The following is a 16,154-nucleotide window of genomic DNA, read 5'->3' as shown; positions in this document are numbered from 1 at the left end:
CGGACCGAGAGAAGGTGCTTCGAGTGGGATCCCTGACCCGCCGCTCCCTGGCCTGAGACCATCTCTTTCCCTGGGACCCAGGGCTGGGCCCGAGCCCTTCAGGGTAAGCCGCGCTGGAAGGCCGGGGCCCTAGCCCCAGCAGGGCGATGAGCTGGGACTGGCTACTCTCAGAGGCATCCATGTGGGGGCGTACATTTGTGTGTTTCTGAGAAGGTGTGTGTGTGTATGTGCGTGCACACATGCAGAAGGGGGCTCATTGGTGCAAGTATCTGGCATATATATCCATATCCAGGTGAGAGTGTTTATCTCGCCTGAGCACATGCGTCCTACAAAAAATGGTTGAGGGTTTGTGTGTACTTTCTCCTGTGTGTGTGGTGTGCGTGTGATTGTGAACATGTGTGTGTGAGAGTCTGTTTCCCTGTGTGGCTGGTGTGTGTGAGCAGGTGAGTTTTGGTGCTAATTACTGTGCCTGCCACCTAACAGATTCTCAAAAATCGTGAATCGAATTAATGTTAAACCTGTATGTTCCTCTCTCTGTGAAAGTTGGCAAAGACTCTGTTTGCCTCTGAGTGAGGCTGGAAAGTGGAGGAGGGTAGGGATGATGCAGGATACAGGGGCTCTTGTGTTTCTCTCCCCCACTCCAAGTAAATGCAGGGAAGAGTGGGCTCTGTCACTGCGCGCCTGACTCCGCTGACTCCAGTGGCATCACGCGTCACAAGAGACTTTCCGGACACTCAGGCAGTAGCCAATTCTTTGCCCCGCCTGTCGGTGGAGGTCGGGTCGCTCAGGCCCTACAAGCACATAACAGGTCCCGGAAGGGCCCAGTGATCCCCTGAGAGCAGGGCTGCCGAAGCCATGGGCGCTCGGCTTTGCCCCAGGCAGAGGGCTCCACCCTCTGCGGGCAGACTCAGCCTTCCGGTGATTCCCTTGACCTCCAGTCCTACACCGAGCCAAGGCCAAGACGAAGGCTTACGTGCCCAGCTAGCCCTCCCAGCTGCCCGCATCAAAGCACAAGAGTTGTAGGTGACTGCTGATGTTACGACAGAGGGAACGGCCCGAGACGTTCGGGAGCCTGAACAACGCGGTGCTGGAAGGGCGCTTCAGCCCCTCCATCCTTGCGTATGGGGGGAGGGCGCAGGTCTGGCCCGCTGCGTCCTGGTTTTGAGGAGGGACATGTTCAGTACCTACAGCCATCGAGACCTGAGATCAAAAAGCCTCAACTTCCTTGCGGAGCCCAGCCCGCTCCGCATCTGCCCGGGCCAGCTTAGACGGGTCGCTTAATAGGGGGCTAGGGGTGAATCCCCCAAAGGGGTTAATTTACAGCCTCAGAGGCACCTAGTCGCCCAGGGAAGCGCGCGGGCATCGCACTCATCCCCGTGGGTCGGCCTAATTCGCTGAGCTGCGGCGCCCGCTTGCTTGTTCCCATCTAGAAAACGCACGCTCACTCTCACCCGGGCCTAGTTGACTCTCCTTAGAGTCCCCATCCCACCCCTTCAGCTCTATTCCAAATCTACAGAAGAACGGGGTGCAGATTTCTGAGTTTGGAGACCTTTGCTCCAAGGCCCACGCACTTCCGGGGCTGCACGCCTCTGCACCTCATCCCTGGGGCGAGCAGATTTGCCCAGTGCGTCGCGCCCGATTTGGGGGGGGGTGGTCTTCCCCCACAGCCAAAGAGCCAGCCCGTCAGGAAACTGCCGCCACTCGATTTTTCCCCAGCCTCGACTCTGCAAACATACGTACCCGCGCCCTGCACACAGCCTCTCATCCCAAACCCGAGCACCTCCAGGTGAAGAAGGAGCTGGGCGAGGGCACTGCACGGTAGCTGGTGGCGGGAAGGAGTCCCCAAGAAGAGCCGACCACCCCTCCCTGTTTCTGCGGGGAGCTTCGCGGACAAGGAGAAAGGGACAGAGGGCTTCTGGGGAGAAAGTTTCAGAGTTCGCAGTCCCTCCACCCTGCGACTAATCCATATGGTGTGTATGAGAGGGTGTCTCCCAGTTTTGGGGACTCAGGGGGACATGGATACCCAGAACAGCACCCCTGGGGTGTCAAGCCCCTTTAGGGAAATCAGACACTGCGGCACTCGCGGCCCGAGGGCCTTGTGGCATATATCCATATATATATTTAGGATTTCTAATTTTATTATAAAATAAAAGCAGGAATATTTCCCGAAGAACATTCACAAGAGAGCATAACAAGGAGATGGCAAGTCCGCGGCTCCGGGGCACACTGCGCGGGGTGCGCTGTGGCCTCAGTTCCCGGGGGGAAGAGGGGCGAGCAGCGTGGCTGGGCCTCGCGGAGAGAGAGGCGCGAGTGGCGAGGAGGCGCTCCGGCGCTGCCGCAGCGCAGCCTTTTCTTTCACTTAAGTTACTAGGCGCAAAGCTGACACCTGCGGCCTCCGCTGACCCCGAAGGAGGACCGCTGGAGACGGTCTGGGTTCTTCAGCTCTTCCCGCTCCCACTCCAACCCGGGAAAGCGAGGGGGGTAGTGGGGCGCAAAGAGACTGCCGAACACTGGGAGAAAGACGGAGTGGCACAGACCGAGGGGGCCGGATACAGAGTGCAGAGACTGACGAGGAAGAGAAAGAGATAGAGAAATGGAAACCTTGTAAGAGATGGCAAATCAGAAATCTAGAGTGAAACAGAGAGAAATAGGGGAAAGCAAGCAAGAAGGGGAGAAAGGGCAGGGAGACAGAGGGAGAAGAGAAGGGAACGGAAAGGTAGGGCAGGGAAGGGAAGAGGCACGACAAGAAAAGGCAGAGAAGGGGAATGAAGATGTATAATTTATTCTCTTCCCTGGTTTCAAGACCTAGCCTCAGCCGCCAAAGAATCTCAAAAACCAACTTGTTGAATATGAATCCCCAACAAGGACCAAACCGGACTGCCATCTGCCCTGCCGAGGCCGGCAGCTTGCCCATTGAGCGTGCGGGTTCTTCAGTACCTGGTGGGGCCGCCGGCGCGGGGCGCCCTCCGGACACCGCCTTTCTCAGTCTTCCAGACTCAAGCCCGGAGGGCGCGCGCGGGGAGGCGGGCGGGGCTCTAGGAGCCCAGGTCCACGAGGTTGGCCGACATGGGGTTGAGGATGGAGTCCTGCAAGCCGTGGTGATGCTGCAGTGGGTCCGCGCCGCCTCCGCCCGGCACGGGCACTGGCACCGCGCTGGGGCCCGGGGGGTGGCCTAGGCTGTGCAGGGACGGCAGCCCCGGTGGTGGCGGCGGGCTGAGCAGCAGCGCGGGGCTGGACGACGAGTGGTCTGGCGTTCCCGACGGCGTCTTTTCGTCCTCCGAGCTGCCTAGCACCGACTTGCCGCTGCCGTTCAGCGAGGAAGCCAGAGGATTGTGGCTGTTGGAGTTGGAGTTCTCGCTGTTCTCCCTGCAAGTGCAGGAGCAAAGCAGCCGGGTCAGGGGAAACCGAGGCCGCTCAGCGCCGCCTCACCCGGGGCCAGAGCCTGCGCCTGCCTCAGACTGTCTCCTGGCGCTGCCTGCCGGTGTTTTCGGTTTCTACCATTTTCTCGGCCAGCTTCCGCCTGGCCTCGGGTTCTCTCGTTCTTTCTGCCAGTTCTCACAACACTTGATTCCTCCCTCTTGTCCCTCCCCCTCTATCTTTACTTCTGGGCTGGTCATGCTCTCATTAATGTCTTTTGCGCTATTTCTGTGTGTGTGCTCCTAAATTTCTTTCTAACTCAACTCTGGGCGCACAGCGCGGGGTGGCAGGGCCCAGCTCCAGTGGAGTTACGGGTAGCAGGGAGGGAGAGATGATAACTGGATTTTCAGATCACTGTCAAATCCTCAGGCTGGGTTTGCTGTGTGGAAGTAGTGCTAGGAGGGTGAGGGACCTTGGTCCCAGGCTGAGGGACCCAGGATTGGGAATCATTTTGTACTGAGGAAGGGAAATGTCGGCCGGGGGGCAGGCTCCTGGGGCTGAGTTCTTTTGTCCTAGCCCACACCTGACAGGCCCTTTGAGGACTCTCCTTGCTGGGCCTAGGGACAAGGCCCCAAGGATGGAGGCAGAAACTTCAGCTGGGGGCCAGGGGCTGGAGGCTTGGAGGGCAGGCTCTGGAGAAGGGAGCGGATTGCTAATCCTGGCCCAGACTTCTCTGCCATAACCAGAAACTCAGGAGTGCTGCAACCCTCACCTGGGGCCTGGCCTGAGAACCCAGTTTACAGAAGTCTGGAAGCATGCCAGTCTGGGTGGAGGGGGAGCATCAGCAGAGAGAGCTCACCTCCTGCCCTGCCTTTGATTGACAGAGCCTGCCCAGAATTGGGGATTTGATTCTTTTATCAACTTCCCCAAAGCCCTTTTCTTCAGACTTTCCTGCAAGGAGAGTTTCTGCATGGCTAGTTTCAGGGCCCTTCCCACTGTGGATACCCCATTCTTATGGTCTCAGAGATTAGGACCCAGCCTGAAGCCCCCTCTCCCTGCCCTCCTTTGCTGGCTGGAGAGATCTGCTGCCATTGTTCATCACCCCTATCTCTGACCCCTATCATCCAGACTCTGGGCTGCACGCGCCCCACACCACCAACCCCAGGTGTCCTGATTTACTGTTACTTTCAGGCTGGATTTTGTTTCCACAGCCAGTTTGTCGTCCATTCTTCCCTCCAGATTTGGGATTCTGAGGGGTCATAGGGCAGGTGCCCGGTAGGGCCTAATGGTCAACCCTCATGCCAGTTCTGGAAGTCTTGGTTTTCCTGAGGACATGCAACTCCCAGCCCTTCTGCTGCTCTTTGGCACATCCCAGAAAGTGGAAGTCCCACAGACCTACCTGAGGAGAGGGGTGAAGAGCCCGGCTAGCCAGGGAAGGGCTGCTGGGTCCAGTAAGGCAGAAAATGGGGGCATGTATTTCTCTGTTTCTCAGGGTTGACGCTTCCTCCCCTATAGCCTTTTGCCTCCTGATTCCTTCTACGCGGGATCAAGAACTCACTCTCTTAACTCCCATATCTGGGCAAGGAAAATTCTTTTTCAGGTCTCTCCACATCCAGGTCATATCAAAGAAGTTCCAATCCCAGTCCTGTCCCTAATCTCCCTTTGGTCTGGAGCTGAGTAAGGGAGTGCTGGTAAATTCGGACGGCCAGCCTGAAATCTGCAAGACCGCTATGTCCTAGATGTAAACTCTCCGTCCTTCGGAGGTCGACCAGGCCCTGCGCACCGTGTCCCCCTCCAGGGGATCCAGGTCCACTGTCCTGCCCTCGTCCTGAAACTCGCTGTTTGTCCACAAGCAACCAGGGAGCAGCTGACAACTTCTCGATTGCCTTGTCCGCTTTGGACAAATCCCTGCTCGCCAGGCTCCGGCACAGCCTCAGCGCCATCAGGGTAAGGCCGGTTTAGGCCTCTTCCGGGGTTGGGCAAGCGCCCCGGGACCCCCTCCCTCGAGCCCAGTGGTGCCGGCGCCAAAGTTCTACTTACTCGTACCTTTCCTTGGCCTCGGCCGCCCGATCGCGCTGCCGCCGGTTCTTAAACCAGTTGCTGACCTGCGTGGTGGTGAGGCCGGTAGCCTCAGCCAGCTCGCGCTTCTCGCGGGGTGAAGGGTAGGGGTTGTGCGCGTACCACTCACGCAGAACACTGCGACTCTTTTCCTTGAAGCAGTAGCTGGTCTCCTCGCCGTCCCAGATGGAGCGCGGCAGCGGGAACTTGCGGCGCACGCGGTATTTGCCCACAGCGCCCAGGGGCCGGCCGCGCAGCTTCTCGGCCTCGATATAGTGCGCCTTGAGCCACAGCTGCTGCAGCTTGGCGTGGTTGTGCGGCGAAAACTGGTGGCTCTCCAGGATCTTGTAGAGCTCTCGGAAATTGCCGCGGTGGAAGGCCACCACGGCCTTGGCCTTGAGTACGCTTTCATTCTTGTGGAGGTGCTCGCAGGCAGGGAGCGACCACAGGAAGCGGCCCAGCCGCTCGATGTTGCCGCCCTGCTGCAGCACCTCGCATACGCACGCCACTTGCTCCTGCGTGAAGCCGAAGGTGGGCAGCATGGACATGGTGCCGGCTGCGCCCCCGCCCGCCCGAGCGCGCCTTCACCGCGCCGCGCGGCCCCGCATGGGCGCCTCCTCCGCCAGCCGTCCAAGCCGAGGAGGCGGGCGGGGCGGGCCCCCTGGCTCCGCGCGGGCTCAGAGCGAGCCCCGGGTCACTGCCGGGCGTCCCCGCGCCGGCCGCGGGGCCCGCGCTCCCCTGCGCGCCTCGCCCGCGCCCTCGCCCAAGCCGCGGGGCCGCCCGGGGCGCTGCTCAGCATGCTCCGGGGCTGCCTGCCCGCCCGCCTCTCCCCAGTTCGCTTCTCCCTTCTCCCTCCGGTCTAGCTCGCTTGCTGCTTTTTTAATAATATTATTCTAAGCAGGCATGAGGCGCGGCGGCCCGCGCCCTGATTGGTCCGGTTATCTGACCCGGGGCCTGCCCGCGCCAGACAATAGTCGGAGTCAAATTATTCGCCATGGAGACGCTGTCAGTCACTAGTAACCCGAGCCCCGGCGGGCCGGGAGGCTCCCCCTGGCCGGCTAGGCTGACAGACCGTCCCGCTCCGCGCAAAGTGAAGGGCGGCCCGAGACAGGAGCCGGAGGCTCTCCAAGACCTTGGGAGGCGGAGAGTGGCCGGGCAGGGGCGGTGGCGGTGGTGATTGACGGGGCGGACGCCCAAAGAGCAAGGAAGAGGAGGGCTCAGGAGGGGGGAAGTGGGAACGCTCAGAGAAGAAAAGGGGAGGATTGAGGTGGGGAGGGAAGAGGGGAGAAGAGAGGGTCTAGGGCTGTTGAAGGGGTGTCTGGGAGGAAGGGGAGGAAGAGAGGCATGGAGGAAGCCTCGAGGGGGAAGCGACTGTGCGTAGCTTTTCGCAAGGGGAGGCGCTGCAGCCTTGTCCTGGTCCCGCCGGGTCTACCCCACCCCCACCCCAGGTCACCGCGCCCGTCTCGGCATAGATTCTACCCAGGAGCTGGCTAGTGGGATGGGAGAGTTTGGAGCAGCTCGGGCGCCCCTCAAAGACCTAGCTTTTCCAGCTGACAGCGCCCTACCCCCATCTTAGCTACCCGGGACCTGAGCAGTCCTCCAGGGGAAGCGGAAGGGAGGAGGTGAGAGAAGTGGGAAAGGTTTGGCAGTGGTCGCAGGCGCAGGCGGACGCCTGAGAATCTACTTCCCGGAGATCTTCCGCATTTTCTCCCACTCCCGGCCTGGCCATCTGCCCCGCGGCCAGTACCGCCCCGGCTCGGTGCTCACTGCTCCTTGCCGGGCGGGGACTCAGAATTAACCCCGCTGGTCCCAAGACCCGAGAATCTCCCCGGCTGTTCGGTGTGGCCTCTGGAGAAGTTGATTCCAGCCGGCAGCAGCGACGCAGAACCGGGGAAAAGCGCAGACGGGTAGTCTGCCCACGGGGAGGCGAGGTCAGCGGGCCCAGGACGGCGCTTCCCCCGTGGGTGGTCCGGGAGGGGAGAGTGGAGGCTGAGCAGACTCCTGCCTTGAGACCTCCCCGCTCCACCTCAGCTCAGGCTCCTGGCCACTTCAGTCCGAGAGCCCAGTCGCTGAGCTCCAGAGTAAGGGATTTAAAAAAGAGGTCCTGATATTGGCTTCTTTGTCGTGGCTGGTAAAACGCGGTGCTGGGTCTCTGGGAGACAGGCGCTTGGACGAGCGGAAGGTGGGAAGCTGGGGGGTTGGGTGCTGTTTCTACGGTTTTGAAAAGCCTTGCACTTCCCGAACTCGTTCTTTCCATTTCCGTTTCCCCTCTTCGCTCCCATTTGCCCCGGGCTGGGAACCCACTCCGTATCCAGTGCTCTTCTCAGTGCCACTTTTCGCCCGCTGCAGGCGCAGAAGCAGGGACCCCAGCCGGCGCAGAGTCTTGGCTCCGCCCCAGCCTTGGGCTGCTGAACCCGAATGAAGGCCACATTTCTTCTTTTCCCGCCTCTTTAAACTTTCTCAGGAATTTGTGCTGGGAGCACTGGAATGGGAGTCCAGAGCCCTGGGTTCAAGCTTGAGCTTTCCTTGGTGTCTATGGGCAAGACACATATTTACCCCTTTAAGTGTCCGTTTCCTTATCAGCAAGATTTCCAAAGTGTTTTTCCCTGCCCCAGCGTTCTGAATATCATCTGGGCAGTGTCCCAGGGACAGGGAATGGAACCCTGGCAACCCCGCCCCCAAGGCGTTTAGTTTCTGGGGGCCTGAACTGGTTTTGGAAACCCTGGTGGTGTAGTGGTTAAGTGCTACAGCTGCTAACCAAAATGTCCGCAGTTCAAATCCACCAGGCGCTCCTTGGAAACTCTATGGGGTAGTTCTATGACCTATAGGGTCGTTATGAGTCGGGATCAGCTTGACGGCCATGGGTTTGGTTTTGGAACTGGTTTTGAAGCTACAGGGCTGTTTCTCTTCTGTCAAAGAAGGGTCCAAGCCAGTGCCCAGGACAGCTGTCTCTGGAAGTCTAGATGGCAGCAGGAGACTTCTGGCTGTGGGCTAGGAAGAGCCCTCTGCATCCTGCGTGCTGCTGCACAAGGAAGACCCTAGAGCCAAGCTCAGAGGTCCCCAACGCGTGAGGAAGAATTTACTCCAGGCAGCGCTGAGGTTTGGAACCCATCCTTCTGATCTCTAAAAAAGGACAACCTCCCCTTTCCTAGATTTCTTCTTCAGCCACATGGTTGAGGAGAGCTTCTGTATGGCAGGCTGGTCTGGGCTTTGGCCAGGGCTGTGGCAAAAGCACCTTGGTCTGGGGCAGGAGAGTGGGATAGAGTAGTGACTTCCTGGTGTGAAACTTTGGGCCACTTGCTAGTCTTCTCTGCCTTGTCCTCTCCCACTATTAGAAGAGGCTTGAGTGATCTCTCAAGTCCCTGCTGGTTCTGGGCTGGGGTGAATCCTAACCTTGAAATCTGAGCTACAGCCTTCGGTGAATGCAGTACTCCCTTGCACAGACACCGGATGCTTGGAGCTGCAAGACTGAATTTTCCTCATGCCTAGGTCTTGCCCACATTCTGCAAACGTGGGTTTTCCGGGGCTCCAGGCTCGCTGCCCCTCCCAGCACTGCCCTCTTTGCAGCCCCTGGGCCCTAAGCCTGAGAGTCTGCCCTGCCGGGAGTAGAGACAGCAGTAAGGACAGAACAGACGTGTGTGCCACGTGAGATGTCATTACAGAACAAGCACAGAAATGCTGTGGCACCATTGCCCGATGCACATATGTGTGCCCATATGCCACTGGTCAAACTCCTTCCCCCATATTTATAGGAACCTGGTTCTAGCAGGTCTAGGCTGGAACTTCTCAGCAGCCGCAGTTGGGTGCCTGCCCTAAAAAGGCTACAAGCTGAGCTGGGGTCTCTTCACACTCCCACCAACCTCCCTGCCTGGTGCCCTCCTTGATCAGCAGTCTTTGACAAGACAGGGCACTTGGAAGCCCTAGGGTGAGGATTTGATAGATACCAGCCTGACCCTAAGACAGTCTCAGCCCTGAGTCCCAGCACTCAGAGCAGCTGCTGGTGAGGTTTGCAAGTGTCAGGCGCCTCAGGTCTACCCCAGCCGGGTCTCTGGAATCTCAGCGCCGTTTCCCAAGATCTTCATCGAAAAGGCCCACCCTTTGCTGTTCCATCCTGCATGAATAGAGGAGCTCCATCGCTGGGGAGGAGAATCCTTTTGTGCACCTGTGGGAAATTCGGGCTTCCTTGAAATATCTCCTTTCATCTCCAGGACGTTATGGAAGTGCACTGGGACCTGAGTCTCTGGAAGGCAGCAGCCCAGTGGGTGGGTGTGCCTCAGGCAGCTCAGGCTGACAGATCGCCTTTGGTTAGGGACAGTCTGTGTTTGGAGTTGGGCAGGAAGTTCCCCAGGATCGGGCCCAAGGCTCCCAGTCGACCGGCTCCCATCGCCCAGCCCAGGACGGGCACACCGCCCAACCGCAGGACTTTTGGGGAAAGAGAGAAAGCCGCCCCGGCCTCCTCAGGGCTTCCCGGACTTTGGGTTGGGACTATTTCGGAAAAAAAGGGCGGGATCTAGAGAGAAGAAGTTGCTCGCTGGCAGTTTCCAACTGCGGCAGACGGGAAGGCCTGCGTTCTGGGCAAACACTCCTTTGGGCTTTTTTTTTTTTAGGACTGAGGGAGGAAGAGAAGGGACTGGGGCCTGGTGCCAAACCAGACGATAAGGAGCATTGCTTTCTTTTTTTTTATTTAAATTTTTATTTTTCCAGCCTAAAAAGGCTGCAGAACTCCCCTAGGCAGCCTCAAGCCCTCCGCGAAGTTCAGCACCCGGGGCTCAGAGTGCTGGGATGACGCGACCCAGAGGCCCCAGTCCGCCTTCCCGCAGCAGCGAGTGCCAGACCCCGGGGTGGGCCGGGCGCGGTTCCCGGACAACCCCGAGCCCTGGCTTCCCGCCGCACACTCGCGGGGACCGGCTGCCCGCCTTGGGCCTCGCGTGGCGCCCCCCCAGCTGCCCGGCCACTGGGCGCACCCGCAGTCGGTCCGTTATGTCGCGTCCAGGAGGACGCACTGGAGGGTTTGCAAACTCGGCCTCCACGGCTTTTCGGTTTTGCCTAAAGTTTGGGACAGGTTACAGCGCGGGAATTCCGCTCCCACGGATTCTCCGTTTCAGAAAATGGGCCCCGCGGCCCCCTGAGCCCGGGTAGGGTTGCCAGGCGCTGGGCTCGGGGTGGCCACACTTGCGAAACAGAACTGGGGCGTCGCCGACGCTGCACGTGCCTGGGGCGGTCACAGGCCGCAGGAGCCAGAGCAGCTGGGTGGGGAGGCAGTAAGGTCCCCTGGGGCCACCGTGGGTCAGAGGCCGCTGCGCCCCTCGGCCCTGCCGGCCTTCTCCTTCTGACCCACGTGGCTGCCAGGAAGGTCCGTACAAGAAAACGGTTTGGAGGCCGCGGGCTCGCAGGGGATCTCGTTCAAACGAAAAGAGCGAGAACTGGCTCTCGGGCCCCGCGTGGAGGCCGGGAGAATCGACAGCTCGGCCAGAGGCTGCCCAGGGGCTGAGCGCGAGATCGGTGGGTTCGCAGGCCCGGGGCGCAGTCCTGCTGCCTGTGACGCTTGGTCCCCGCCCGCGGCCACGCCTCAGTCCTGGAGGCCTTCCTACCAGCCGCTTTCCCTCCGGGGCCTGCAGGGGAAGCCAATGGGGCCCTTCCCGGAGAGGGGGCGGGCGTGGCGGGTCCAGCATTTGGGCGAGGGCGCCAGGCTCACGGCTTTCAGCTCAGGAAAGCGAAGAACAGCACGCCGGACTGTTTTTTTTCACCCCGGAGGGGGTATAGAGGGCTTGCGAATCCCGGTCCTGCCTTCTGCCAGGCCTGCACGCGAGTGCCCCCACGCGGCAGGTCCCAGAATTGGGGCCGGTGGGTTGGTGCACAGTTTCCTTGTGATCCCTGCGGAAGAGCGAGAGGGCGCGGTAGGAAGTACCCACGCGCTAACCCGCTCTGTGACCTGGCAGAGAGGGCACAAGAAATGGGGTGCTTTTGTGAAGCGCGCCGTTCCCTCGGAGGCAGACACTCACACAAGCCCGGAGGCGCAATGGGTTGTCAGGCAGGGTCAGATCACACAAACCCACTGTCCTGGAGTCGATTCCGACTCAAACCGACCCTACAGAACAGGGCTGTCATCTTTACGGGATCGGACTGCCACATCTTTCTCCCGCTGAGCAGCTGGTGGGTGCAAACCGTCCACCTTTGGGTTAGCAGCCGAGCAACAGGGCTCCTTCCTTGGGGACAGACTCCTACTTTTCTCCATTGCGTGTCCCCCTGGAGCATCTGGTTCTGCCTTGCGCGTGGTAGGCACCGAGTAAATGTGTTGAATGACCAATGGATTTTGCTTGACAGCAAGAACTGGGTAGTGGCCAGGCCAAAAGGAGAATGGCCTTCTTTCTGCTCTTTTCTCCTCTTCTCCCAACCCCCTTCCTGCCCTCCCAATTTCGCTGTAATGGGAAGTTTCGCAGGGCCCTGTGATGCATTCCCCCAAACAGAAGGGCTGGGGGCTGGGGTCTTTGTAGGGCCCAAGAAGCTATGCTGTGTTCTTAGAAACCCCAGGTCTCTGCCGACAGCATTACCAAGTTCCCATGGGTTGCAGGAAAGAAAGTTTTCTAAGTAGAGTTGTTTTAATTTTGCTGGTCCTGGTGTCTTTAGTTGCGTTTCCTTAGTTACTTTACTTAAAAAAAAAAAAAAATCCTCAGTGGGCAATGGGTAGATTAGGTTACCTGTAAGAAGTGACTTTTTTTTCCTTCTTTCCATTACCTGTGAGAAACTCTATCTGGGAAAAGGGATTCCTGGCATGTCACTTCTCTCTCATGCAATATCTGTTTTTATTACCATTAATTACAATGCATCAGCCCCACTTATCACTGATATCCTTTCCCCTGGCTGGTGACTGCTCTTGGCTCCCCTGATTTGGGTAGCTTCTGGGCAGAGAGCACTCCCACCCAGCCATGGGGGGCAGCCACACCGGGATTTCACCTGAGTTCTACATTTTAAAAGGAAGCTGGAAAAAGGCAGCATTGTTCTTAACTTGGAAATCCAATCCTTAGTTGTCTCTGTGAATTAAGGCTAAAATCCAGAGGCTGTTTCTTATAGAAGAATGTACGCTAATTAATTTATGCGTAGTACTGTGAGAATGCTTTAATGAAGTAGGTAGAAAGAAGATACGGTCCTGCCGGGTTGGGCAGATAGCCCAGGGGAACCTATGCATGAGGCTGCTGTGGAGGGACCAGGTCAAAGGCAGCCTCAAATAGATGTCCTCTGGTAGTACAGTGGCATTCTTGTTTGTGGGGACAGGTATGGTAGCACCTCCAGCAATTACCACCAACAACCGTTCTAATATAGTCAGACTATTAGCAAATGCTTACACATGGGAAAGATGGGGTCGATGGAGCAGAGCACGTGGAATGCTTTGGTGTTGGACAGGCCTGGGTCCTTGACCTAGACCCACCACTTCACTAAGTCACTCAATCTTTAAAAAAAGAAAAAAAAAAAAAAGATGGTGCTTTAGGTGAAAGTTTACAGCTCAAGTTATCTTATTCAAAAATGTATACACTCATTGTTTTGTGACATTGGTTACAATCCCCACAATGTGACAGCATGCTCCCCCTTTCCAATCCAGGTTCCCTGTGTCCATTCATGCAGTTCCTGTCCCTCCCTGCTTTCTCGTCTTGCTTTTGGACAGGAGTTGCCATTTGGTCTCATATATTCATTGAACTAAGAAGCATGTTCCTCACATGTGTTATTTTTTTGTTTTATAGGCCGGTTTAATCTTTGTCTGAAAAATGGACTTTGGGAGTGATTTCAGTTCTGAGTTAGCAGAGTATCTGGGGGGGTCATAGTCTCAGAGGTTCCTCCAGTCTCTGTCAAACCAGTAAGTCTGGTCTTTTTGTGAATTCGAATTCTGTTCAACATTTTTCTCTTGTTCTGTCTGGGACTCTCCGTTGTGACCTCTGTCATTGTGGTCGGTGGTGGTAGACGGTGGTGGTAGACGTCTAATCCTTCTGGGCTCAGGATAGTGGAGTCTCTAGTTCATCTGGTCCTTTAGTCCTTGTGTCTTTGGTTTCCTTCATTCTCCTTTGCTCTGGAAGGGATGGGACCAATAGATGTATTTTAGATGGCAGCTTACAAGCTTTTAAGACCCCAGATGCTACTCACCAAAGTGGGATGCAGAACGTTTTCTTTATGAACTATGTTATACCAGCTGACCTAGATGTTCCCCAAGACTATGGTCCCCAGCTCCTAGCCCCAGCAACACAGTCCCTCCAAGTGTTTGGATGTGTCTGGGAAACTTCTACGCTTTTGCTTTGGTCCAGTTGTGCTGACTTCCCCTATGACACTTGCCTACTGTCTAGTTAGTGATTTCCCCTCACCCTTCCTCCCTACCTTTGTAACCATCAAATAGTTTTTTCTTCTGTGTGTAAGCCTTTTTTTGAGTTCCTATAATAGTGGTCTCATACAATATTTGCTCTTTTGTGACTGACTTATTTCACTCAACATAATGCTGTCCAGATTCATTCATGCTGTGAGATGTTTCTTGGATTCATCATTTTCTTTATCCTTGTGTAGTATTCCATTGTATGTACCATGATTTGTTTATCCATTTATCTGTCGATGGGCACTTAAGTTGTTTTGATCTTTTTGCTATTGCAAATAGTGCTGCAATGAACAGGGGTCTATTTATGTGACAGCTCTTATTTCTCTAGGTAGTGGGATTGGAGATCATATGGTATTTCTATTTCCAGCTTTTTAAGGAAGTGCCATATCATTTTCTAAAGTGGTTGTACCATTTTACATTCCCACTAGCAGTGCATAAAAGCTCCAATCTCCCTGTAACCTCTCCAACATTTGTGTTTTTTGGATTAGTGCCAGTATTGTTGGGGTAAGATGGTACCTCATTGTAGTTTTGATTTGGATTTCTCTAATGGCTAATGATCATGAGCATTTCCTATATGTCTGTTGGCTGCCTGAATGTCTTCTTTGGTGAAATGCCTGTTCACATCCTTTGTCCATTTTTAATTGGATTATTTGTCTTTTTGTTATTGAGGTGTGGAAGTATTTTGTAGATTTTAGAGATTAGACCCTTGCCAGATACTCGTAGCCAAAAATTTTGTCCAGTTTGTAGCCTCTCTTTTTACTCTTTTGGTGAAGTCTTTTGATGAGCATAAGTGCTTAATTTTTAGGAGCTCCCAGTTATCTATTTTCTCTTCTGGTATTTGTGCATTGTTAGCTATGGTTTGTATAATATTTATGCCATGTATTAAGGCCCAAGTCACTCAATTTTGAAGCCTTATTTTACTCATTTGTGAAATGGGGTTAATAACCTAATGCTTGACGCATAGTAGGCATTCAACTACTGGTTGTTAAATTGAATACGGTTGCTTTGGGGGAGTACAAATAAAGTGTATGAAGCTTCTGGTTCATGATGGGTGCTCAATAATTGAGACTTATTCACTGCCTATTATAACCCAGTGCCGTCGATTAGGGCTGTGATATGATTGTCTAGGTAGTTGCATATGATTAGTGTTATTTCAGAACACACCTGGCTTAAGTGTCAAAAGGCAGCTTTAGTTTCCAGGTAACATATGTTATCAAGCTCTGGCCTGGGCTTGGCACTGTGGGAAATGCTGAGAAATGTGACTCAAGGTTCTTGGGAGCAGTCAGAAAGACAGAAACTCTTAGAACTTGAGATCTCCTTGGTCTATGCCTTTCACTATCCACAGCAGCATTGGAAAGGGTATGGGCTTTGGGGTCAGAATATCTAGGGTAATTCCTTCCTCTGCCATTTAGTAACAGTGTGACCAAAAGCATGTGACTTATTCTTATAGAGTAAGTTTCCCAGTTGGAAGCAGGCATAACAAACACCTTGCTCCCAGCATTTTAAGAAGAGGAAATGAGCTAAAGTATGTGAGAAGGCTGGATCCCAGTTTGGGGACCAATGAGAGAACTTCAGCTGTCACAATGTTTTGCATTATCTGATGGTGTTTCCAGGACTTTGGTCTCATTAGGAGAATTCTCAGAAAGCAAAAGACAGCTGCATACAAGCATGAAATTGCATATTCCTACGGTGTTAAACCAAGTCTTTTCTGTCTGTTGTGTTTGCTCCCAGGTCTGAGCACAAAGCAGGAATCATATTGAAAGTCTGGAGGAATATGCATTTCCCACTTCCCTTCCCAGCTCCTTCTTCATTAGCCCCCTGCACCTGGAAATAAAGCCAGGTGTATCCGTTATAATAAAAATAGCTTCCATTAATAGAGTATCTTCTATGCATAAGGCAGTATGCTAATTTATAGTGGGTACAGTAGCCCTAGAAAGTAAGTATAGACGACGAAGAATTGATGCATTCAAATTGTGGTGTTGGCAAAGAATATAGATATACCACGGACTGTCAGAGAATGAAACAACCTGTGTTGGAGGAAGTATGGCCAGAATGCTCCTTCGAAATAAGGATGGTGAGACTTCTTCTTGATTACTTTGGACATGTCATCAGGAAGGACCAATTGCAGGAGAAAGACATCATGCTTGGTAAAGTAGAGGGTCAGCAAAAAAAGGTGGAGACCCTCAGTGAGGTGGATTGACACAGTGACTGCAACAGTGGGCTCCAACATAACAATGATTGTGAGGATGGTGCAGGACTGGACAAGGTTTTGTTCTGTTATACATAGGTTGTTATGAGTTGGAGCTGACTTCATGGCACCTAACAACAACAGATGAGAAGACAAGCTCAGAGATGTTAGAAAGCTTGATCAAGGTCATAGAGCTGG

At 55.0% G+C, this 16,154-nt stretch overlaps 1 protein-coding gene across 2 annotated transcripts; it reads right to left on the bottom strand.

Moving 5' to 3' along the window:
• Positions 1-2,106: 2,106 nt before the first annotated feature.
• SIX2 (SIX homeobox 2) lies at positions 2,107-6,060 on the bottom strand. Of its 2 annotated transcripts, none has more exons than XM_049870493.1 (2): positions 5,398-6,060; positions 2,107-3,366 (listed from the first exon to the last, which is right to left on the bottom strand). In XM_049870493.1, the coding sequence occupies exons 1-2, from the start codon at positions 5,961-5,963 to the stop codon at positions 3,036-3,038; spliced, it is 897 nt and encodes a 298-aa protein (XP_049726450.1). In that variant the 5' UTR covers positions 5,964-6,060; the 3' UTR covers positions 2,107-3,035. The 2 variants fall into 2 exon arrangements, with proteins under 2 accessions (XP_049726450.1, XP_049726451.1); XM_049870494.1 differs by having other exon boundaries at positions 5,404-6,060.
• Between the last annotated feature and the right edge of the window lie 10,094 nt (positions 6,061-16,154).

Source organism: Elephas maximus, chromosome 26 (genome assembly GCF_024166365.1).
Source record: "Elephas maximus indicus isolate mEleMax1 chromosome 26, mEleMax1 primary haplotype, whole genome shotgun sequence".
Lineage (NCBI taxonomy): Eukaryota > Metazoa > Chordata > Mammalia > Proboscidea > Elephantidae > Elephas > Elephas maximus.
The sequence above is the reverse complement of the archived record's forward strand: the minus strand, read 5'-3'. Positions and strand labels throughout refer to the sequence as shown.

Excerpts from the sequence above, each read along its gene's own strand:
- SIX2 (XM_049870493.1), bottom strand. The coding sequence starts at position 5,963 with ATGTCCATGCTGCCCACCTTCGGCTTCACGCAGGAGCAAGTGGCGTGC. Across the intron at positions 3,367-5,397 it reads GAGGCCAAGGAAAGGTACGA|GGAGAACAGCGAGAACTCCA; the intron begins GTAAGTAGAACT and ends CTGCACTTGCAG.